Here is a 25,983-nt window from a genome sequence, read left to right on the forward strand (position 1 = left end):
ACTAAGTTGAGGTCAACTACCAAACTGGTAGCTATCAGGGTGGTAGAAACAGATGGGTTCAGAAAGAGCTGCAATTGCATGGAAAATTACTTCACTAAGCGAGACAGTTAAACCTTTTCACTCCCTGGAAGTCGCCCAAAAGTAATACCCCAGATTTTGTAGTACTTAATTTCAGTTTATTTGTAAATCTTACCATAACATGTTTTCATCACTTGATAAGGTGAAAATATAAATGAAGTACACCGTTTAGTCCAATAGGTATGCAGAACATGTGGAATAAAATGTACTAAACAACTGTTGGCAGAGTTTTGCTGACATCACACAACAACTAATGTAGTGTCTGAGGTTTGTATAACTACTTTGGATATAAATTAAAGGGTCCTTTTCAACACCAGTACTAATGACAACATTCAATTGTGCTGTTTCATAGTATAATATAATATAATATAATATAATATAATATAATATAATATAATATAATATAATATAATATAATATAATTGTAATATAATATTATATTTTTATTTATCCTTTATGTTAGCAGGGAGGACCCACTGAGACCAAGGTCTCTTTTTCAGTATATTTTATTATTGTTCTGTTGTTATTGCATATACCCGAAAGGTAAGGTTGATTTGCTAATTATTGGACTGTTTTTAAATCCATAAATTATGTCAGGTCAGAATTACAGTACATTTGTATCAGTCCATTTCAGCCTTACAAAGAGCTACAAAAACACTGGAATCTATGGCTGTGTAAAATGATAGCATGCAAAAAAATGTGTAATGTAGTAAACCTTGTAAATATATGTACTGTGTGGTGTTTGGGCTCTTGGCGCTGGTGTAGATCACTCACAGACTCTCTGCCAGTGGAATAGTTACTATGTTGGTTCCAAGCTTGACTGATATTTTCCCCCCTTGTCCTGTTATTCTGTAATTTTGTGACTCAAAGGAGTATCCGCCGGAGAGAGCGTCACACTTTTGGTGATCAGTGCAATTTTGGCTGCCAAATACGCCTGTTTGCACCTCCACCTACTCAAGTCACATCTCAGCTCAGGCATAGACATGCCGTTCAGTTTTTGTCCACCTCTTTTGCAAACTTGCTTCTGTCAGCCACAACAATGCTTTGCTGGAGCGCCCTGCTTACAAAATTACCAAGACGAACCTGTCACTCTAACCTCTGTCAGTTCTTTTTCATCACCAGAAAACATCTGTCAGTCTGTTCTGTCTTAAAATATTATTTTTCTAAAAGTGGACAATATTGCAAATTGAGGTCACTAAATGTCACTTGTTTCAGGAGAGATCCTGTTGTTCAAGGAATTTATCAATTTTCTGACATCTAGTGAAATAAAACAGACCATTAGTGTAGTAGAACAAAGCCAGTATTTAAAAAAAGTGATGTTATCTCTGTCAGTTTTATACACTATGACAGAATTAGATGTGATTATATCTTGACCAATGTTGTGTCTGGCTCATATTTAATAATCTTTTTTTTTCTCTAGGCATCATCTCAGTAAACAGCCGCCGGACTCCTTTCACAGCCAGCGGGGAAAACGAGATCTTGGACCTGGAGGGGGACCTTTATCTGGGTGGTCTGCCTGACAACCGGGCAGGCCTTGTTCTCCCCACTGAGCTCTGGACTGCCATGCTCAACTACGGCTACGTGGGCTGCGTGCGGGATCTGTTCATCGATGGACGCAGCAAGGACATCCGGCAGCTTTCTCAGTCCCAGAATTCAACAGGCGTCAAGTCCTCTTGCAGTAAGGTGACGGGGAAGCAGTGTGACAGTAGCCCCTGCAAAAACAACGGCGCCTGTAAGGAGGGATGGAACCGCTTTGTGTGTGACTGCACGGGCACTGGTTTCTGGGATAGTACCTGTGAGAGAGGTAGGCTTTCTTTCCAGTCATTCCTCTTTATGTGGTGAGTGTGCTCTCTCTTGTAGTGATGATTTTAAATCTTATTGGGTTTGTCAGAAGGCTTATTGATTTGTTTGTAAAGGACTTTTTAAAGAGGGCACAGCTGCTGCAGTGCTCCTTTTACGTGCTGTAAAATGGATTTGGAAAGGTGCTTATGGAATAGAGCTGTGTTACTTTCCGCAAAAGTGTTTGTGTGTTGGGCTGCAAAAGGCACAATGTTAATAATGGTTATGAAATATTCAAACAAAGTTGAAAAAATCTCTAATTGTGGTTGTAAAGTTTCCCTCGACGTCCACCTTCTGCCAACAAAAGCTTTTCCAAGACACTGGACAGTTCTCTGTGTTTTAGACAGGCACAAGTGTGAGCTGGGACACTTCCCTCTCAATATTTATGGAAGCTTTGCTGAAAGATTTAATAGGATTTCACTTTTCTGCCAAGTGGCTTTGGAGAAGCAAAGCCACTTTTTTCTTGCTAGGGAAGGTTCTGCAGTGAAATTGAACTTCTCTCTGCTGGTGAAATGGGCTTCTCCTCGTCTGGGTTTTAAGAGCTTGGACGCATTAAGTTTTTATGAGACAGTGGAGATAGGGACACTTCGAGCCGGGGGAGTGCATGTTATCGCACTATTGTTCGGATTGTCCTCAGTTTTTCACTATTTTGCAGAGATTTTTGGGGTCCTTTTAAGCACTTCAGCAAGGACTTGAGGTGTGTGAAGAAGCGTACTTGTAGGAGGAATAATGATTATCTGGAGTGTAGGTTGAATTAACGAGGAAGAAGCAAGACTGTAGGAGGCGGGCGTGATGATTATGTGATGTTAATGATTAAAGAAACCCAAAAGAGGATAAGGATCAAAATGTACCTTCTATTTAAGATGTATTATGCATGACTGAAATATGTCCTTCTTATGTTGTTTATATACCATGAAACATTAAGAGATGAATCATAAAATAGCTCTTCTTGAAACAGATCAAATAGACTGCAGAAGTTCAAACTGCACAGTCATACATAATAAAAGGAAAGTTAACTTTACATTGCATTGATGTAGAGTACATGTTCTGTCATGTTGTTGAAGAGAAAAACTTCCACTGGGAGTGGAGTTACGAAGCCGAGCCTGTCTTAGCGAGTTAACCTCGTCTTCACCAGACTGTTTCATCCATTTTAGTATCTCTCATGATGTTGTATCTGCACCCAAAGGGAGGGAAACAGCAGCTGTGTGAAGGCAGCACTGTTCTGGCTAAGAAACTCTCCAACTGAGCTAATGTGCCCCACTGAGCCCCTTACAAGAAAAGCCATATAGCACCATGCATTCACTTTCAGCCTGCCCCTTCACCCTCCCCTGCTTCATCTTCTGTCCTCTCGCCTCCTCCCACACATTTGTGTCTGAACGTTCGTATCTCTGCGCTCCATGACAGTTCTTGCTGCTGGTCGCTAACCTGAAAGGCTGCAGGTCTGCCCTCCAGGTCTGGAGCTGCAGAACAAAGCTCCAGTCTGTTCAGCAGTAGATTTTCACTCTACACAGTGAGACTCCAGGTGTTTTCAGATGTGCTGATATTCTGGATTCTAGGATCTCGGTTCATTTAAGTCCTCCTGGGCAGTTCAGTGTTTTGGAACTATGTTGCTTTAAGTTAGGGAGGTTTAGAAACACTCCAACAGTGTTATGGATCAAAAACAATATAAAATGCAGGTTATTCATTAAAAATTAAGTTAATGTACAAATGTTTTCAGAGACTTAGTTAATAGCTGGGTGGATAAGAAGACACACAGACAGACAGATGAGATGAGAGAGTGGGTTTGATAAACTTCACAGTACTTAGAAGGCATATTTTTATTACCATACTCTATATCATTATTATTATTTTTTTTTAATTATAATTTTCATTCTCTGCCTTAATCACACACTTATCAAGTTCAGGGTCTTTTTGTGGACTCTCCCCTTCCCCACTTCCACTTCCTCTTCCTGGACTCCCATGAATCCCTCTTGTCTGACTGTATTTCCTCTGTGGTCCTACCTGGACAGCCTGAACCGCCACATTCGGAGCTTCACAGTCAGTGAAAAAAAAGAAACAAAAAAAACCCAGCTCGATACCGGAGTGCTCTCAGTTTGCTGAACTGCTCACTTTCTCTCATAGAGTAAGGCCAGCCACCCTGCGGAGGAACCTCATCTCGGGCGGCTTGTGTCAGCAGTCTTTTTATTTTTTTTCTCTCACTATGCTCAAAGTGTGAGTGCAGGTAAAAGGGTCGGAAAGAAGACCGAGGAGTAAATTGAGTGCTTTGATTTGGAGCTAACTCTTCTCTGACACCATGAAGTCAGCACGAGTACCTTTTCTCTGCTTTATTTCAGCAGCGACTCTCACCGTCTCCACCTTTACCTAAGATCGAGAGCTCATCTGAAGTGCTCCGTCCAACTCATTCCCCTCATTCTTAATTTTTCACCCTCGGGCGCTCAGCATGTCACAGTCTGAGAAAAACCAGGACGACAGCAGCAACTACAAATAGCACAAGGTCTGCATGGGGGAAAACTGAATTTACAATTGAGTCTGCTTTCATTAGCTCTGATTTTTTTTAATGATGACTCATATTACAGTTTGGAGTAAAATATCTTTGAAGCTTATCCACGACTCCTACAAAAACAGAAACACTCAAAATGAAGGAACGACTTTGATTTGAGATTCTGGGCTTTAGAGGACGAATTGTATTTTCGTTTTTCAGAATGAATGTGCAACACTTTGGTACAAATGGCATATTATTAGTGGTGCTGGTAGAGGAGTGTGTTTTCTTCCTCCTCTGTGCTTTTCAGCAGCCCCTGGAGCTCCCCAGTGACATATCAAACAAGCCCTGAGATGTATTCACACATTGCGCTTGCTATTGATCTCGAGCATGCTATATGGTACAACAGAGATTTGTGTGGGTATGATGAGACAAGGGGTGGAATGATAGAAATCAGCGCTCTCCCGGGGAGAGCAACAAAGGTTATGCATTTACATTTAAATGATTGGCCTTTGCTGCTGACTTGGTGCTGGAATGTAAAATAGCGTTTTTAGTCTTTGTTCAAAACATGTTTTTTGAGATCAGTCAACACCTTTTTTTGGTGACATTTATTTCAAACAGGTTTCCCTGGAAAGCACTGGGACCGTTTGATGTGTTTGAACATCAGAAAATCGGTAAAGCTCTTGAACGAGCCAAAACAGCCCTCTCTCTGTAGTATACACTCAGTGGCTATTTCATTTGGGATAATTTATACAATCGATTGCACACCACTATAACTATTGTGCTACAAACTCTAAATTTCCTTTAGAATCAGATATTTTTCAGTTGCCATTTGACACAATCATAGACGTTTTGACTCATCATACCCAAATGTTATGCCATAGATTTGAAGGCAGATGGATGTCTTGTGCTCCAAATGCATTGTATTAAAGCTCCTGTGAGGAGGTTTTAGCTGGGTATGGACTAAATTCAACACTGATGTCTCTATGTGAGCTACAAAACAAACAAACAACACCATCAACTTAAATTTGGTGATTAGTATATTTTCTTTTTTCATGCCTGAAACAGCTTCTGCAGGGTAGGTGTCAGATGAAACAATTGGAGTTAAATTAACTGAACAGAACACAACAATAGCCTATAAGGAAGCCCACTGACTGAAGACAGAAACACAACAAACAGACATGGGGACAGTGTAAACAATAAGCAGAAAGTTACATGGACAGCCAAACTGACAAGGAGAGGAGTTGTACATTAATTGCGACCACAGAGGATGTACCAGTTAGCTCCTATAGTATGCCTTGTTGGTTTACTCTAAAGTCACGTTTGACTGCAAGATATTTTTGTATGGAATCTGTTAATATGTGGTGGGTTAGACTTGTTGTTGCACACTACGCACAATAATGACGGAACTGTTAAAGCTGTCATTTGTCCATCTCTTGAGGGCTCTCCCACATTTTCAAAATCAGTTCAGATTTGTAAAATCTTTAAGTGTGTGACCAGCTTCAGGATGTTACATTTTTGCTTTGTAGAAAAGCCTTTATAAAGAATTCAGACTGACATATGGTACAACAGTAATATTTGATAGAATGATATGAAAATGATAAATTAGTATGAGACTCCTAGCAGGATTTGGAGTTGTAACCTCAGATAGTAAAATCTTTGCTAAAGCCTTTTATTGCTGTCTTGTAAAGACACATACATTGTGTAGTTTTGTCTTTTATTTCCTTCCTTCCTTTGATCACCTGCTGCGTCCATATCAAAAACCTTTCGCTTTTTAAACTTGATTTTCTTTTTCTTTAATGTGTTCATAATTTCACTTTCCTTGTTTTTTTGCTGAAAAGCAAAGCAAGGAATTTAGTGGCCGAAAAATGCAGCTGCATAAAAATTGCATAACAACAAAAAAATAAAATAAAGACTTAACACTAAATATGCAACCAAACACAAAATGAAACCCAAACAATTCTCAAGAAATGCAGATTTTTTTTTACAAATTTAAAAAAACGCAAAACAACATTCACACCAATGTGAAAAGAATTCATAAAACACAACATTTTCAAAATGGGTACAAATATTTCAAAATAAAATGTTAATATTTTTACCTTTTTGAAATTATTTGGCCTTCTGAAGAAATATTTTGATGTTTTCTAAAATTATTTTGACATCTATGAAATGTATTTTTCATCTATAATAGTTTGTGCAGTTAACCCTCAGAGCCACCATGCATACACCCTACACTAAAATGAGTGCTGATGCTATGCACATATCATTTACTGGTAAGAAGTTGTAGTTTTTACATGTTTTTTGTATCATCAGAAAGCAATCTCATCACTCTGACATTTTACTCATGGAGCAGCATATTATAATTCAGCCCTTCTTGTTTGCTGCACAACAGAATAAGAATTTACAGCTAAACCCTATTGAGGCGGTTTTAAGTGGTATTGCCTTTAGAGGTTTCCTTGAGCACATGTTGCTTCATGAAATAATGCTTCTTTGGTGTCAGGGGTCTAACAGTTAAAAACTCCTCCTCAGTGTTGTTTGTTTTGAGAAAACCCAGGCTGCATGGAAGTACTTTCAGCACATTTTCCACTAATGATATTTTGAAACCTAAATGATAGAATTATCAGAAAATGAAAGTCTCTTGATGATTTCATCATATTTGTATTGAGCGCATCACATTACGCGCTGTAATTTCCTCTCTTCCTCTGGGAGTGAAAAGCAGCAAATTTCTTGCTCTATTTACCAGAACGAAAATACAACCTGACAGATATTTTAGACTGTTTGAGGAGATCAAAGATCGTACCCGGCGACAACTAACAGACAACAGTGCTCCCGTCTGCTCTGTTATCTAACGTGCCTGATTTAGGATACAGACGATTTTGTCTCTTATCTCTCGTGTGTCTGTTTTTATCTCTTATTGTGTCTCCTTTTACATTCCCTGTCCTGAAATCCCTCACTTTCTTTTACTTTCTGCATGTCATTCTTTACTCTGCTCCTCCTCTCTCTGTTTCTGTCTTTCTGACGCACACTCATGCACACCCACACCCCCCCACACACACACACACACACGTACACGCACACACGCACACACACACACACCCATTCTGTTTGGCATGTCTTCTTTAACCCAGCCCATGAGCCACGATAGCACCTGTGATCATAGGTCTGCCGTGGTATCACACAAACAGATGTAGTGTCAGCATGGGAGCCAACCACTTTGTGTGTGTGTGTGTGTGTGTGTGTGTGTGTGTGTGTGTGTGTGTGTGTGTGTGTGTGTGTGTGTGTGTGTGTGTGTGTGTGTGTGTGTGTCTGTGTGTGTGTGTGTGTGTGTCTGTGCGTGTGTATTATGGATTTATGCACTCACTCAACTTGATGTATAAAAAGCATTGAATATCATCATGCGGTTGTCTGTAGGACCATATGCTTCTCTGTCTGCACCCTGTATATGTCTGCATCCATCCACATGATTAAGAAAGCCTATTTCAATTCCTGCCAACTTGAGTTTGTGTGAATGTGTGTTTGTGTTTGTGTATGCGTATTAGCCTGCCAGTGCCAATGCCTCATGCAGGTGTATGATACCGGGTCCCTGGCCCTGATAGACCCCTCTCGTCTGGGTTGTGACCGGGAGCGTAGTACTGCCAAAAACCCATCTGCCTGTGATCTGAATTCAAATAGAGCCGCTTGGCTTGGTGCGGCCCCGGCAGGCACACATGGTGGAGAGAAAAGGGACACTGTCAGCTTGAAATACTACACTCTGCACATGAATTAACATGGTTTGAGGGTAAATGTTTGCCTTCACACACTGCTGCCCTCAGAATGAATTGAATTGACATGTAGGTTTGTTATTTAATGCATCCTCTTTTAGTTTTCTGCTGCTTAAGTGCCAGTTTTAATCATCCCCTAATGTGTGAAAGGTTATTTTTGTAACTCAGCTCCCCACCTCTGTGGGATGCGTTTAATTGGGTTGAATCAGGCGTACAGGTTCAGTTCAGTGTAGTTCTTTAAAAAGTGATGCTGGCAAATGATTTTCTTCTCAAATAGCCTAGAGTCAGATCCACAGAAAGCAAAGAGAAAGGAAATCATTACCCTCCTGTAATGATAATCTTTCAAGATGTCCTCTCTAGTCTTTGGTAGGCAGCTCCAGGCTTTATTCCTGTTTGATTGTTCCGTTTTCATTACATTAAAAGGTTACCCAAATGTTATTCCCCAAAAGGAAGAATCAAATGCAACAGATTACTCAGGTCCGATTTGGGTCTAACTTGCAAGAGGTGACATGAAATCAAATCTTCAGGGAGTTGTATTTCATGCTTACTGGTGACTCTGCGGAGAGACAGGAATTCATGCACGCTGCCTAGATTCAGCATGCTAGTAAGTCAGTCAGACAGTCAGCCGGAAAGTCGTGTTTGTAAAATGTATTTGTGTGGGTGTGGGAGGGGAGCCGAGCAGACAGTTGTGCGTTGCAGAGTGCTGTGCGGCTGATAAAGTAGCCCAGTTAATCAGGTAAATAGGCCTGTAATGAAGTGTGTTTGTCTGACGGTGTGCCAGCCCAGCATCGAGCCGTCCCACTGAGACTCTCCTCTTTCTGTCTTTCTGCTGCATCCACATGCAGACAGGAACACATACGCCAACACAACCACACACGCCCACACAACCACACACCAACACACACACGCTAACACACCAATCCACTGGAGACAGATTGGATTGTGTCTAATGCATATTGCATTTTCCCTGACAAGATGCCACCGCCCAAATACAGTAAGTGCTTGTGTTTTCCCTACTGTCACGGGAGAGGAGTAGTGATGGCTGTGGGCCTGAGCTGATGGCTGGAAGAGTGTCAACCACAGATCAGTGCTGATATCACTCATTAAAGTGCTGACTTCCTGTTTTGTCATGTTTTTACTGCTGTCATCACAGGACTTAAACTTGATTCATTTACAGCTTGTTTTAGGCATAAAACTGTAAATAATTAGAATTTTTTGTCTCATTAATGTTCAAACAGAGGAACTGATCAATCTCTTTATGTTACCATTTAATCTAGTGTTCCCCTTGTATCATTTCATGTCTGCCTTACAATCATACATGCCTCAAAATACAGCAATTATACTGTATCTGTTAACACAAAGATGGAAACAAAAGAACACACAAACAGCATGCAATTACCTGCTCATTCATAGTGGCAGTCAAATGATAGGTTGTCTCGTGGATTTTATGGTTTAATCATGAGTTGAAGTAGCAACCATCAATGTCATCTAATCCCTGTTGTGCCATAAAGCGACCAAAATTCAAGACAGTCTGTTACTTTGTAGATGATGTACTAATTATCTTTTGAATCATACAAACTAACAACTTCACCACAGCATTAGCAGCACTGCACCACTGCAGCAAGCTGTGACAGGTACTTCTTACATCTTTCATTTGCATGCCGAGTGTACACCGAACTTTAAAGATTTGCTTCCATAATTAGATTTCATTGTCTAATTCACAAATGTTCATTTCTTGACAATGTAGTAAAAAGCACTGCGACATGACAGGAAGCCTGAAAAACATTTTCTTTCTCCTGCACCTCCTCCGTACCCAATTCCATAACTTATAAAATATGTTTCTCAAGTATTTTCCACTTCCATCAGTATTCAGACACCTATTCCTCAGGTATAATAAAAGCCACTTCCAACAGTGCTTGAGTGGCATAATTTAAATGCTTGTCTATATGCCTTTTCAACCCACAGTGGGAGGGGGCACAATTGTTCTTCGCTGAAAGCCTGCCTTTAACTTTGAGTCCTATAACCACAATAGCTGCAGAGCTGTGCGACAGCCTTTGTGAGAATGATTTCTTAAGGTCAGGTACCAATTACGGCCACAAATGATTATGATTCTATACATGTCAAACTAAACTTGAGTATATGTGCTTCTAGTTTCTTGTGGATTGACCTTACTCAGTGAATTGCATTTGCAAGCTCACATTGCCATCTATACTGTGCACTCAAAACAGCAACAGTTTAAATGTGGAAGCTTAATTGAACATAAAGAAATACATAAAGAAATGCTCGACCAAGCTGCAGTAATCTATGAAAATGCTGATACAATGTTGCATTATTTCTATTCACACATGCATACTTGGATCTGACATTCTGTTCACATGAAAACATCTCATTAAAAAACAAATCCATACTGGTCTTATAGTATCTTTGACCTATCTCTAGGTTTATGTTTGCTACTGTAGGTCCATGTCATATTTAGGTAGGACTAGGTACTTACGGACTACAATACAAGGCGGTATGATAACATCTTATGCCATATGATATAATGCGGTACAATACAATATATGTTACAATACCATAAAATCTGTTGCTTCGTAATAATATACAATGCGGTATGGAATATGATACGATGCGATACAATGTGATAAGATACATTATTATACAATACAATACAATACAACAGGATAGGATATGGTATATGATGCAATATAGTATGATACAATACCATATAGTACCATGCGGTGCAATACCAAATGATACAGTATGATGTGGTTCAATCATAAAACATAAACATAGTCTTAGTGATGTCACCAGTCTGTTTCTGAAGAGGCCTAATTAATCCAAAAAATCTTGGTAGCCATATTGGAAATGTTGGTTTTGCAATGTAATTTTTTTCACGATTATTAAAAGGTGTAAGTAACCTTGGTTTCTCGAGCTCTAGAGAGAAGGTAGCCTAATAAAACCGTTATTTGAGATACTTTAATTCTCCTTTTTATACTCCTTTATACCTAGGTTATTTCATCTCCCCTTTGGATAACAAGTGTTGGTACTTACGCTATAGTATCATTTCAGGAGCAATGAAAGCAGCTTAAAGAATAATCAACAATAACAATGTTAGATATTTTAGATCCCCCTGAAGAGATATAACCTTTTTTGTTGTCTAGTTTTGTCAAAGCTCTGAGTTCTTGCTCTGTTACTTACAGAGCAGGTGTGGAGACGATACTTACAACACAAAGGTATCAAAGTAGAGAGAGGGAGAGATAATTCAGTAGTTTATCAATCGACAGACTTGTAATCATGCTAATGTGGTCCGCAAATATGCTTTGGCAGGCTGGTCAGGTTGTGGTTATTAATTGTCGGCATGACTTTCACCAGCTTCCACCACGTTTGTATGCATCTATTCAGCTACCGATGTAAGAGATGTGATGACATTAAAGGCAAACAGCGCCCTGTGCAGACAAAAAAAAGAATATTGCAATTATTTTGTCTTCTCACTGATTTAAAGTGTCTCTTATGCGATTTTCAACTATGTTTGGAGGTAGTGTTGCATCCATATAAATTACATAACTAATTAGGTGAGCTGGCAAACCTAATGTTTAGGAGTTCCAATCATAGTCTAGTTAACCCCTGTGGTAATAACAGACAAATTAACCTTTAATTAAATCATGTTAGCTGCAAAAAGCTAATCTCTGACCATAAACACATCTTTTTAACACTGGTTAGCATTATAAATGCTTGGTGACATAGCATAGTGTGAATGTGAGATGAAGGGCAGTAATGCAGTGTAAACATAGTTTATTTGCAGAACATGTACTCAGGGTTTAGCTTTGCTGTGGCATTAAACAGATATCATCCATCTGGTGTTGACCTGACTGGGCGTATGAAGGGTTTCAAGATTGGGTTTAAGAGCCTGGAGTGTCTTTATGATTGTAAAAGGAAAGTGTTGCATCTCCATCCTCAAGGTCATACTTCTGTTTGGCAGGCGACTTGATTGTGTTCAGTATAAAGCTCCCGTCTTGGTGTTTACAATTTGGTTTGAATGAAAGAACATCACTTTGTGGCTGATAAACATGTAGCTGTCTGAGAGCATGGCGTGTAGTCACTCACTTGTCATTGTTTTTTCTTTTTCTCTCTGCTTAACTGTTGGCATTTGGAGAGCCATTGTCACTGAGTGAGATGTAATGACATGTACAACTGGAGCCTTTCGAATAATTTCCTTGTGTTATCATAAAGTAGATATCCAGCCAGCAAAGAGGGGCTGGGGAAGTCTTTTGAAGCCCGGAGTTATGATCAAGCAGTCCACACTGCCCTCAGCTCTGTCTCTGGGAGTGGGAATGGTTCATCTTTCCTTTCCTTTCCAACCAGACAGCTGAATTTGGGGGAAGTCACTGATTGTGTGTGTTTATGTCTTCGGTTAGGATAATAGTTTTACATTCTACCACTCATCTATGACTGTTTTCCTTTCTCTCCCTGCCCACTGCACCGTAACCCTCATTTACCTCTGTCTTTCTCCCGCCCTTGTCTTTTCCCAGCCTCAATCCTCGCTGTAAACGGGTGATAAGCACCTTTGCCGGGACATTTATCTCCGAAATGACACTTCAAGGTCTGCCCTGACTAACAGGCCAGGGCTCACTTCGCATACATACACAGGACAAACAGAGGGAAAGGTGTAGACTGGAGGAAAGGAAAGACAAGGGAAATGGATAAAAAGGGAACAAGGTTACAGAAGGAAACAGAAAATTAAGAATGGAGGCAGATAAGGGCGAAGAATATGCTGGAGAAGAATAGTTGAAAAATCAGCATGGCAAAGCAGGATAGTGGACTTGCTAACATACTATCTGCTTTTACAGATTCAACATAAAAAGTAGTCCATTTAATCTAAGCAGTACTAACTAATCATCAGCAGGCTTTATGTGTAAGATCGTTAACATGGAGAGCAAAAGCAGATGGAACATCAACAGATACCTGACAGATATTTATGTATCTCTTTCAACAGATACCTGCATGTAAGTGCAGATGACAATCTATTTTATTCAAATAATTTCAAAAGATAACTCTTGAAACTGTGTCCTGAAGCCAGTATGTGTAAAGATTTTCCTCATTTCCTTTATTGCATCCGCAATGGTTGATTGGGTGTCCATTCAACAAACAAGCATTTAAAAAAAGGGTTTACCCCCCTCATGAGGACGTGATTGACAGATCTGCATCATGATAATGTTATTTTGTCAAACTTTAAACCTGTTAGTTGTGAGTGTGTTCGAAACCTGGTTCGGAACATTTGAGTAAGACCTCTGAGTTTCTTTAAACAGTGAAACTGAGACTCAAAAGAAACAGATCGATAGATGGTGCTTGATGTGTGATATAATGCATCGTGAAGTGACTAGGTTAATTTTACACTGAAAAAAAAAGTCTTTGTTTTTGGTAGTTATCACTAACCACTAGCAACGCTGGGAAGTTTGTTCCTAAAGGGATAAACATAAAGTCCATCAATGCTCATATTTCATCTTGAGATATGACAGCAGTGTGTTTTTAAACAACTTTTTAAATCCGCAACGAGATTTTGCCAACCCTGTATTCTGATATATTTTTAATTTTAAAATAGGAATGAGTTTTTCATACACACACAGAGGCTGATCCACTCACTGTCTCCGGATGTGCTAACCGATTTGCATCGGTTAGCACATCATGCTTCTGTTTGTACATCTGTGTGGCCCTGCAGGTGGTTCATTTGTGGTAGCAACAGCAGCAACTGCACCTGCAGTTCACCATTAAAGCTAATGTTGCTCTGCCACCCCCATTTTGGAGTGATCGTATCTAGGACTGTTAGTGACCAGTGGGCCAGTGATACTTCATATTTGAAGTATAAAACGTGTGCACCCGCTGTAAGATAAATCATCTGTCTTGTTTTCTCCACAAAGAAAAAGCTCTCTTCCTTTTTATTAGGGTGTAAATAACAGCAAGGTGTTATGACTGACAGGTCTATACCTCTAGAGAAAAAAAACATGTATCCAATCAGAATGATGGATATAGTGTATGTAGTCATGCGTAAAAATAGTATATCGTGAAGTTCTTACGTCTTGAAGGTTGTCAGCAGGTACTCTGACACCAGAAAATGTTTGACAAGTTTGGAATAAATGTTTGAGAGTGCACCAATATGCGTGCTAACCTGCAAAACAAATCATACACATCTGAGTCTTCCCCTGTGGTCTGTCTATAAAGAAAACCGCTCAAATTCAAGACTAACCAGCCCTGAATGCACCACAGATTCAACCACACATTACACTTCATTGTATCAAATATTCTGCATTTTTTCTCTTAATCTCATGATGCATAGCTGCACAAATACATCCCTTGCTTGGCCTAACAGTTTAGATTTTCTTGCATGTGTGCATGTGTGTATGTGTGTGTGTGTGTGTGTGACTTGTTTGGCAGCCTTGGGTAAAGCATGTAAATTAATCCGATTCCATTTGAAGCTGAAATGTGCTTGTATTGTTGGCTGTGTGCAGAAGATGCTCATTCCTAACTCCCAACATCGCAAAGCAGAACCTCTCTCCTTTGTCCTCGTCCAAGCTCCGCAGCTTTGTTCCATTTGTCTTTTAACACTTATCTTCTTTCTCACTGTTGAATAATCGTTGAATTGAGCAGAATAATGAGTTTGGTATCTCCAGCATTATCTTGCGTGTCACATGTTTTTCTGAGGCGAGATTCTGTAGCTCGACTACGTGCACGACACTGGGCTGTGACTTGGGGATGGGTTTATTCGCCGCCCTGAAATGGATTCATCCTAATTTCACCATCCTCTTATTCTCTCCCTCTCCATTTGCTGAGATGATGGTTTTGCGGAGAGGACGTCCTAAGTGATTGGAGGTCATGTCAACTGAATTTTAATTCCTGTGCATGCCAGCTGGAGTAATTTATCTGAACACAGGCAGAAGAAACAGTGAAATGTCCTCTCCTATCCTCTCCTACTGAGGAGATTTAAGTTGCCTGCCATTAAAGATGGTGCTTTCCTGCTGCTGGCATTGAAAATGAAAATGACCAGGAAACAGGCTGAGGATGGACAGAGCAGGAGAAGGAAAGAGAAACCCCATACTGTTGACTAATTTGTTGAAAACACCAGAGAAGCAGGAGTATCAAGACAGAGATTTGTTTGACAATGTTTACCCCTGAGAAGAACAGATCCTCCTGCACTTTAAAACGATCTGTTCCTTTCTTTTTTTTCTCCACTACTTAGAACATTACGCTGTTGCTCCCTAATCCCCATTTGTAATTAAATGTGTGCTTCAGAGCTGTGCTGGGTTATGTAAACCCTGACTCTCATTGTGGCACACCATGCATTATGGGAAGGATGGGAATATGCAGCATCCATCTTCCTCTGCTTCCTGCGTCTCATAGCATTCTCTTTTTTCCTTTTCTCTCTTTCACTCCAACACACACGCAAACTCCCCCTTATCCTTCTGTGTGGCTTTCTCACTCCCTCTTTTTATCTCTTTCTTTCTTTCTCTCTCTCTCTCTCTCTCTCTCTCTCTCTCTCTCTCTCTCTCTCTCTCTCTCTCTCTCTCTCTCTCTCTTTCACTCACGCAGACACACACAGCAAGGGAGCAACAGAAAGAGAGAATACTTAGAGGAAATCAAGCCTTCAGTGCTCGGCCATCTGAGAAATTGACAAGTCTCCAAACCTCTGAAAGCAGGGAGGAGCTTTCCCAGTGAGACTAACTGACTCTAACCTTTAAAAAAGATAGGATGAAAAAGAGAATAATCCTTAGTGGAGGTACTACTTTCACTTCTGAGTGATTTGTAGTGATATCTGAGAATGCAGGTTGCATATAAGAGCATGAATTAGCATTTTCTGATAGCATTTTTAAGCATCAGGAAACAGAAGGCTGAGTTTTCAGCTTTTGCAAGTCTACAAGTGTTATATTACTGTAAGTTTGATTGAGTTTCCATTTAATTTACATTAGCTTATGGTTCTTCCTGATTTTTTTTCCGTCTTTCCTTTTTTCATCATTTCTTTTTTGTGTCACCCTCAGCCTGCTCCCACCCTTCTCATCCCCACCCTCTTCATCTCCTAACAAGCCAAATGAGAAGCTGGTGTCAACAGCAACTGTCTGTCCTTGACTCTGCTGCCCCCTGATGGTGTTCAGCTCCATTAGGTAGCTGTACATGCAGCATTGCAGACAGCATATAGCTTCTTTTCTTCTGAGAGTTTCTCAATGTAGAAATAAGTGTCAAGGACAGTGCTGGATTTTCTCAGAGCATATGAGGTAAAGCCTTACAAACTGAGTGATGCTCAGTCCAAAACAACAACTGCTGTTTTATGCTAACTACAGACAGCAGTTGTTTTGGACTGAGCATCACTCAGCGACAGAAGAGGCTTTCCCATCTCAGCTTTCTGTTAAAAGGTAGCTACTGTACTTTTCATTTGCATATGCAGTAAGTTCAAACACAGCACAGGAGGTAGGGCTCAGTAAGCCAGATGTGGAGGAGTTTACAGCAGTACAAGGCTGTTTCATTTGTTCAACATGTTGCTAGAGTTGCTGGAAATGAGGCAGATCAAAGATTCCTGCTACAAGGACTGAGAATCTGCAAGAGTGAACCCATAGGAAAACAGCCGGATCTTCCCCCACACTGTCTCCAAATCTACATATATTTCACATCTTAGAAGCTGGGAGGATGGTGTTAGTTTTAGAGGTGCAGACAGTAGTTTATGCACTTGTCACACACACAATCAATCACTCCCCCACATCCAGCTTCTCTGATTAGCTCCTTAATCTTGAGCATTCTTCAAACCGCCCTGGCACTCTTGGTCATTTCTGCCCATAGAGAGACACAACATGGTGGCTAAAGGATTATTAGATCAACTAAGTGTCTCCAGATTTATGACATTCATATTGTCCCACTGTGTCTATCTCTGATAAAGTAACCACAATAGTATTTAGCAATAGACCAATTAGCAATCATTTTTCAATGCAATAGCTATGTCAATCAGATGGTTTCTTGCTTTATTTTGAAACCTGCATTTGATCCTGTGAATCCAGCTGTCTGGAAACTTCCTAGTTGTTAAACGTGAAATATAAACTAGTATCATCTACGTTCTTCAAATATTTTAATACTTTGATACTTTTTAATACCATATGCTTTAATATAATTCACTGAAAGTAGAAATGAAGAGAGTTTATGGGAAAATAAAGTGTCAAAATTGAGAAATATGAGGCTATTCTGAACAGTAACAGCATGCTTTAATGAACTTTAATGAAATAAATACACAACTCCTTGCTAAGGTGCCAGAAATGTGTTTGTTTGCAGGTCTTGCTTGCATGATTCGTCCTTTAAAAATATATATAGAGATTTTTTGTCATTTTTGCCTTTATTGATAGCACAGATGAAGAGAGACAGGGAATTTTACGTTCAGAGAGTAAGGAAAGACATGCAGCCAAGGGTTGTGACTGGGAGTTAAACCAACAACCACTATAAGGAGGAGTATAGCCTCTGTACATGGGCCACACGCTTAAACCACCTGGCGAACTGGTGCCCCTGGATGCTTCACCCTGCACGCTGCATGTGTCTCTGCTCTGCTTTCTGTCACACTTGCACACCTGACGCAAAGTGTTTTGATTCACGGGCCAGCAGCTACCAACATTTTGCTAAGTTCCTTTGGTGTCTCTTAACAATACATGTTTCATGACTGTCTTGTGCAGGCAGAAAGAGAGCAGAGGAAAAGTCAGCAATGCCACTTTGTCCTTACATTATTTCAGTTCCAGCCTGCAGACTGTTAGCTGAGAGCTTCAGACCAGTGCACAACGGTTGAACCTAGAGGGAATAGGCCTCCTTTATTTGGGTCTTTACATTACCTTAAAGGAAATTTGTGTGAATCATGTTTTTATCTTACTCACCTTTTGAATTGCTCAGGTGCTTCTTCCAGACAAAAGAGTATAATATAGAAGACCTTACTCTCAACTCTAATGCCAACCTTAAGTCAGTGGAGGTTAAACATGTTTTATTTCCCCCTCTGCCTCATAGGGAGTCTCTCCACTTCACTGAATAAGGTTAATGTGCAGGTATTCAGGCTTTCCATGTTGTGTGGTTTTTGCTTCCACACGGTGGCTGTTGCCTGTGTTTTTACTTTCCCCACTAAGCAGCAGTTCTAGCCTCATAAATCACCACAAACTGCAATTAATCACAACTTCAACATCCTCCAGGTGAAATGCAGCAGCTTGGCTTTGAATAATCCACCTCAGAGAGAGTGTGGAAAAATGTCATTCTCTGACTTTTACCAGCTGTGTGGTTTAGCCAACACACAGTGGGAATGACTCACACACGTCATTGTTCCTGACCTAGAATACAGCAGGAATAAATAGTACAGTATGATGTCCATTACAAAATCATACTTGAAATTTAATGTGCAGAGGCTTGTTTCAAATTCTGATTATATCTGTCACATGTTGATAAAGCTCTACGGATTTACATCATCCTTGTGTAAAGCCTATTCAATATGTCTGATGCACAAAACCGCTTACTGTTTCATATTGACACTACATCACCCCTCATGCTTTTTGATATCCTGATAAATTCATCTGGGCCTGCTTATGTTGAGCACGGCAGAATATTTGATAATCCCTGTGAGTGTACTGACCTCCTGAGTTTTACTGTCTGAAAAGGAAAGTCATTCTTAGAACTGCTTAGTAGGTACTATTTTCAGAATCTGGGTTGGGACAGAGAATTGTGTTTTTACGTTTCAGGGTTTCACTACAGAGTCCGTTATCACCGAAAGAAAAGATCAACAATAGATGAACGAACATATTAAGCTCTAATAAAAATGCATTTAGAGTGATAATTCTATCACTTAGACCACATGTCCACAGATACTACAGCGACACAGCAGGGTTCTATGTGAGTTTACCCAGTTCTAACCCAAAGGTATCAATATTTAAACACTGTATGAAACAACTGCGTGAGGGCAGACAGAAGAAACACCTGAGTCAGTGATATGAAAGTATTTTATCTTCTTCTGGACATTTTAAATGAATTCACTCTGTTACCTACATGATGTGGTAATATTTTACCTGTGTGTAAAACTAATCTCTACAGTTAGATTACTAGACGGTGCTTCTTTTGGTTTACCTCGTGTTGGACTTTTTATCCTTTCCCCCATACTGATCCCTTTTTCGATCCTTTTGTTGTTTTTTTTCAGTCTGTTTATCAATCAGTCGGCTTCATATCAGTATTATTTTAGATTTTATTGGAAGTCCCCCTGATCCAACAGTTGATTGTGCCTTCATGGCAATGGTATTCCTGTCAGCCTGTTTGCAGGTTGAGTTAACATACATTCAATGCTAAACATTAATCTGCCTTACTGTCATAAATAACATTCATCTTAGCATTTTTATTTACTGTCAGTGTTTTTAATTGCTGTTTTTAACAAGTGGAGAAAATAACGGCACCACCTGTATAAAGTGACGAGTCCTCTTCCTTGTAACTTTTCTGTTGGCATTTTCCAAGTCCAATAACACTGCCAAAGCCATACTCTGTTATGGTTTGTGGTTACTTCTTTTTTGTTTTATTTTATTATTTCAGTAGATAATTAGACACAGCATAACTCCATCAGCATGTGCACGGTTGGACCTTTATGAAACTCAGCTGTTGTCAGGAAATCAAGCGATCTTACCGGCAGAAGTTCTTTGTGTCGTTTTCAGAGTTTTAAGATTACATAGACTTTTGGAGTTTAATATTATAAACTGTAAGGTTCGTAATCTATTCAGACATTTTATTTATTTTATGATCCTCGATTTTGAATGTCTGAATTGATTGCAGATTGTGCAGCTTTGAATATTAAACTCCAAAAGTCTATGTACGCTTAAAAATGGTGAAAACGACACTATGAGGAACAACATTGAGATTGCTCAGCTGAGTGGAGGTCCAACTTCAAACTGAGCACATACTGAGAGCTTCACTGTGCGATTCTCAATTTAAAATATCCAAATTGATAACATCTTTGCAGTTGTAAATATTAATCAACCAAAGTCTATTCCCTCTTAAAACTTGTAAAACAACTCGAAAAGCAACAACTTTTGCTGGTGAGATCGCTTTATTTCCCAATCACAGCTGAGATCCAAGCATCCAGTTACTGACGTACAACTGGAGGTCTGCTGTGTCTGCAGACAGATCCTTTCCCAAAAGCATCCTTTCAAATTAATACAAATACTGCTTTTGGTAAAAGCTTGAATATGCAACAGTTTGCTAACACTTTAGAAGCGAACCTTTACAAGGACTTTTAGCTTTTTTGTCAAACTCTTGATATTGCTCCTTTCAGCAGCTTTAAAAAATATTTTTTCAGATAACATTAGGACAAGACAGTTGCCATGGTAAATGTAAATTTTGACATTGACAACAACTCATAAAATGTGTTAACGTCAGCAGTCGGTTAAGCAGTCATTGACTCAGCAGTCCCTGAACAGCCCTCTGGAACCCTGAGCGATATGTTAAGGTCATTTTGTGCTTTTGGGCCATACAAATATTGGCTCTCACACTGTTAGGCATATTTCAAGAGTAAATATAATTAGGAATGAGGGGAAAGGAAGTCCCTCTGCTTCACATGAAGTTTTCTGTAAGTACAGATTACAGCTGCACAATCACAACATCATTAGACCCAAACCAATGTAATTATGGTGAACCTGTGTAGAGGTGGGACTAATCATATTTTCTGCCAAGTGTACACACTGTTAAATGAGATTCCTTCCCCCTGTATTTAAAATGTATCGCTCGGTAAATTATTCAAGTGGTTTTTCTTTCATGAGGGGTTTGGATTCGACAAGTACGCCTTTAAAAGTACAGTGTGGCCTGCTGGGATATTTTTGGTCGTTGCGATGTTGTGTGTTTTAGCAGCACTTAATTTGTGTGTGTGAGTGCGTGTGTAACTCTGTCTCCAGAGTGAATCACGTGGTTAGGATTACTTTGGATAACGTCCACAGCCAAGAGCCTCTTCTGTCGAGTGCAGGCATTTCCTACTGCCTCAGTGTGGATATACATAGTACAACAACTCTTTACACACACTAACTCACACACACGCACACACACACACACACACACACACACACACACACAAAGGAGACAGAAACACACTCAGTGCCTGTGAGATTCTTTATCGATGTCCTTATCCTTGCTGTCAGGCTGAGGATGTGATTTTTGATCTTTAAAGATTGTTGACAGCCGACACTGTGCCTCTTGTGTGTATTTGTGTGTGCATGTGTGAGAATTTGCAGATGGGTTGACAGGCATTCACATGCAGCACGACAATGACAGTCGAGGCCTGCGTCGGTTTGTTTATCAAAACAAAGACTTGTCACTCTGTTCAGGGAAATAAAAGATTAGATAATCCTACACAGTTCCAGCCAATGCAAGTAAATAACGGGAACACAGCGAGGAAAAGGCGAGAAAAAAGAAACCAGATTTGAGAGTTTGAAAAGGACTAAAGTTGTTTGCGTGTGTTTGTTTGTGTGTGAGTGCTGAGAAGATTCGACTCGCACACTGCCCCCTCTAAACCCTGAATATTTGTAAAGCCTGTCACTTAATAGCTTCCCTCCTCCTCCATCTTCTGCTTCAATTGGACTGCTAATTATGTAAAGTGTGGGGCTTGCTGGGAAACACACGCACACTCACATACACACAAACACAGTCATACACACAAATTGACAAGTAGCAGCTTAATTACCATCTGAAATGACATCCTCACCGCGGCTGATATCTCTCTTCAGAAACACCAGTGCAGCATTGTGGAGGTGCAGAGATATCTCGCTTTACATGCAAACAAGTCCGAACACTCACACCGCTTACTCACTCACACACACATTGTTGCTGCATTGAGTGCTGTCACCTGCAGTATCTTGCCATGGCCTGTTATTAGCTTTACATTAAGTTTGAATAACTGCAATCACAGCAGCAGTCTCCAGCTCTGCAACACCCGATGTTTAATTCTGCTCAAAAGTAAACAGATGTTTGGTTCATTTGTCTGCTTGCTTTCAGAACTTTACAGCTGTGACGCTGCTTGGGGAGCTGTGTGTTACCTTCACATGATAACATAAGTGGATTGGAGTTACTGTGATACATCAGCTACACAGAGCAACAGCTGGAAACTTGAAAGACGAAACACAGAGGGGATGTCTTTGTCTTACAGTGTTCAAGTTTCATAGCATTGGCTGTTATTAACTGTGAGTGAGTCAAGCTTGTACTCACCCTTGTGACAGCTAAGTTGAAGGTAAGAATAGTCTAATGGAGTGAGGAAAAAAAGCACTCAGAAGAAACACCTAACAACCCTCCAAAGTGAGGCTCATTTATTTGATTGAAAACGAATGTGATTTATATAATTGTTGCTTTGTCTGGCTTAGTTTATATATTTTCAAGTTGAAGAGGTGGCCTATGAGTCATAGATGTCAGTAAAAACATAATTTAAAAGAAAGGGGGATAAGTGAGTAGTAAATGAGGAAAACTTAGCGACTTCTCCAGACGTAATGCCTGATGTTACTTTTAATTTCCAAGAACCTTTGCTTAAGTTTGTTTGGGAATGACTTAACCTGATTTTAAATTGACAAGAGTAAGCGATGTTAGCTGTTTGTGCTGATTTACAAGCTGTATATCTGCTAGCTAACTTTGCAATCAACGCTAAACGGAGTTTGTTTGAGTTCTGATTAGCGCTTTGGTTCTTTGTGCCTTCGTGACCAGGGCTGTCACTTGCTTAGATGTCACTGAGGTCCAGAACTGTGTAGCAAATCAGCACTTTTAAACTGTTTAACAAGAACACAGTCACTTTTCTCATGCATGCTGCCCTGAGTGATCAGCAGCTGCAGAGTGATTTATCTTGCTCTTGCAAATAGACAAGTGTAGGTGGGTTGCTTTAGTAATAGGCGCGCTGTCTACCTCTGAAAGTTTCTTATAACTCCTACATTCACATATAGTTGACTGAAATCATTCCTGTTTTAACTTAACAAAACAACAAAAAATATCACTTCCTCGGACTGACTGTCACAAAAAATGAATCACATTCTGACTCATGTTTAAGTTAATTATTCAACCATTGTTGTACAAAGAACAAAACAATTTTTATTTTTAATTATGCTATGCATTATCTCTCTCTCTTCATCTCTTCTATCCATCTCTCCAACCCCACCACAATCGATGCAGATCGAGTCTATTTCTGCTCGAGATTTCTGCCTGTTAAAGGAAGTTTGTCTTTGCTGCTGTGACTTGCTAAATGCTGTAAAGTGCTCTGCTCATAGTGGATTAAGATGAGATCTTACTGAGTCCTGAGATGGGACCGAATCTTATCATGTCTGGATGTTGGGTCTTTGTTAATAATATAACATAAAGTACGGTCTAGATCTGCCCCATTTGTTGTGATTTGGCGCTATATAAATAAAGATACAGTTGATACATGTTCATTAACACAGCTATAAAGCTTCCTGCTCTTGTTTGCAGGTCAACATTTAGTCGATGGATTTGAGTTTCGCCAAAGCTAGCTGATTGTATGAGACAGTGAAAGCATGTCTCTTTGAATTTCCCTGTGCTCAGTCAGTGCGACACAGCTGTAGGCAGCCCACCGGATGGAACTAGAAAGAAAGACAGCACTGCAGGGATGACAGCAGCGTGAGAGGAACAGATGTAGCTGTAGGAGGAGATGTAGGTGTCTTTGTTTACCTCTTTAGGTTTTATATTTGTGATGAAACATTAAAACAGATCACAATGTTAACTGTAATAAAATAAGAAAGTGTATCCTGTTTGAACCCTTGCAATTCCTGCTTTTATTTACTGCACCTTAATTATAAGTGAATCTAATAAACAGTGTGTAGACACGACTTGATTATTTCCCGTCAATCACTCCTGTTCATGTATCGCTTAGGTTTGATCTTTTTCCCCCCTTTTTCCTCCTTTAACCATCCCTGAGTGGTTTCACATTAAAAAAAAGATCATCAATTTATTCTGAGCATCCTCAGAATAAATTCAGACTTATTGTTTTGCTTTTACATGCAGTGGGATTTAAGCACTGTATCTGTACTGATCTACAAACATCCGTCGACTTCTCTCATCTCTCTCAGAAGATAAAAAGCCATTTGACGACACCACAGTCGGCCCCAGCTCGGGTTGATCGATGACTCTCAGACATGATGGGGACTATTTTGCCCCCAAACGGATGCTGTCCTCCAAAGCAGAACTCTAAAATTGGTTCTAACATTATGTTTTTTTGTTTGCTTGAAAAGCCAGAGCACAGTGTTGACCCTGAAGCATATTGACAAACTGGTTTTGGAGAGTTTTCTGCAGAAAGGGAGAGGTTGGGGGTAGTTTTTCAATCATGGACAGCTCTGGATTGTTTGAAGGGGAATCAGTACCACAACAGACTTGCATATTCTCAGCAGGATGTTGCACTATTAAGTCAAGATTGGGCAAGTCAATCATTGGATACCAATAGATTTTCTTTGTGTAGATATCTATGTATTAACTTACAGTTTTTGTGTACACAAACCCATGTCAAATTACTGCAGACCATTGCTATCAACCTATCAGAACCAAGTATATAACACATCTGTGCAATAAGCCGTAGGTTAAAAAACCTTGCTCCCAGTCATCTGATGTTGGAGTGTTGGAGCGTTGGAGTATTTTTAGCACAGACCTGACATTGTGCTGCTTTGTAAGCTCTACAAATATGACGTCTCTCATCACTGCTTTACACAGGAAAACTTGACCTGAAAGCACCTCAGAGTCATCCTGTTTACTTCTCTAAAGCATGACATGTTTGGATTGTTGACATCCAAAACAAGGTTCTGTTAAAGATATTTCTGTACCACTTCTGTTATGTTTACTTAATGTAGCAGAAATGTTTGTGCGTCATCTAATGCCATGCCATGATTGTTTCTGCAGAATAATTATCAAATCAGACATTAGATTAATCAACTAATCAAGGAAAAGGAAAGGTGCAAGTTTAATCTTGTGGTGCAGCCCTTGTTTTAATGACTGTAGAGAGATATTTAATTAATCCTGAACAGGAAATTACATTCTCACAGCAGCTACAATCACAGATACCACATCCCACTGTGAACATACCAAAATAATTAGGCACATGAAAACGGCACATAAAAGTTCTCTCTCTGTTTCTGTTTGTGTTCTTTAGGGACAACTTATATATGCTGGGTGGATGGATGGATTGGTGGACTGATGGCTGGAAGGATGGATGAATGGATGGATGGGTGAATGAATGAATGAATAATTGAATGAATGGATGGATGGATGGATGGATGGATGGATGGATGGATGGATGGATGGATTGATTAGTGGACTGATGGGTGAATGGATGGATGGATTAGTAGGTGAAAGGATGAATGGTGCATGGTTGGATGGATGGATGGATGAATGAATGAATGAATGAATGAATGAATGAATGAATGAATTGGTGGACTGACGGGTGGGTGGATGGATGGATGGATTAGTGGGTGAAAAGATAGATTGGTGCATGGTTAGATCGGTGGATCGGTGGATGGATGGATGGATGGATGGATGGATGGATGGATGGATGGATTGCTGGACTGATGAATGGATGGATAGGTGGATGGATGAATGGATGGATGGATGGATGGATGGATGGATGGATGGATGGATGGATGGATGGATGGATGGATTGGTTGTTAGATGGATGGATGAATGGATTTATGGTTGGATTGTTGGATGGATGTTTGAATGGTTGGATGGATTGATGAAGGTTCTAACATAGAAGTTTCTAAGAGAGGCAGTGGGGTTCATCTGCCAATGTTCCCCTTGTGTCTCCTTGATGTGAACATTTAGGTCTTT

At 39.9% G+C, this 25,983-nt stretch overlaps 1 protein-coding gene across 1 annotated transcript in view; it reads left to right on the forward strand.

Moving 5' to 3' along the window:
• The window catches only part of LOC117824170 (neurexin-3b), a 258,052-nt gene that overhangs the window by 26,743 nt on the left and 205,326 nt on the right, over positions 1-25,983 (forward strand). The window contains exon 4 of the mRNA XM_034699575.1: positions 1,499-1,882. Within this exon, the coding sequence (XP_034555466.1) occupies positions 1,499-1,882 (384 nt within the window). The remainder of the gene's footprint in view (positions 1-1,498; positions 1,883-25,983) is intronic.

The sequence above is a fragment of the Notolabrus celidotus genome, chromosome 13, assembly GCF_009762535.1.
Source record: "Notolabrus celidotus isolate fNotCel1 chromosome 13, fNotCel1.pri, whole genome shotgun sequence".
In the NCBI taxonomy this organism is placed as follows: domain Eukaryota; kingdom Metazoa; phylum Chordata; class Actinopteri; order Labriformes; family Labridae; genus Notolabrus; species Notolabrus celidotus.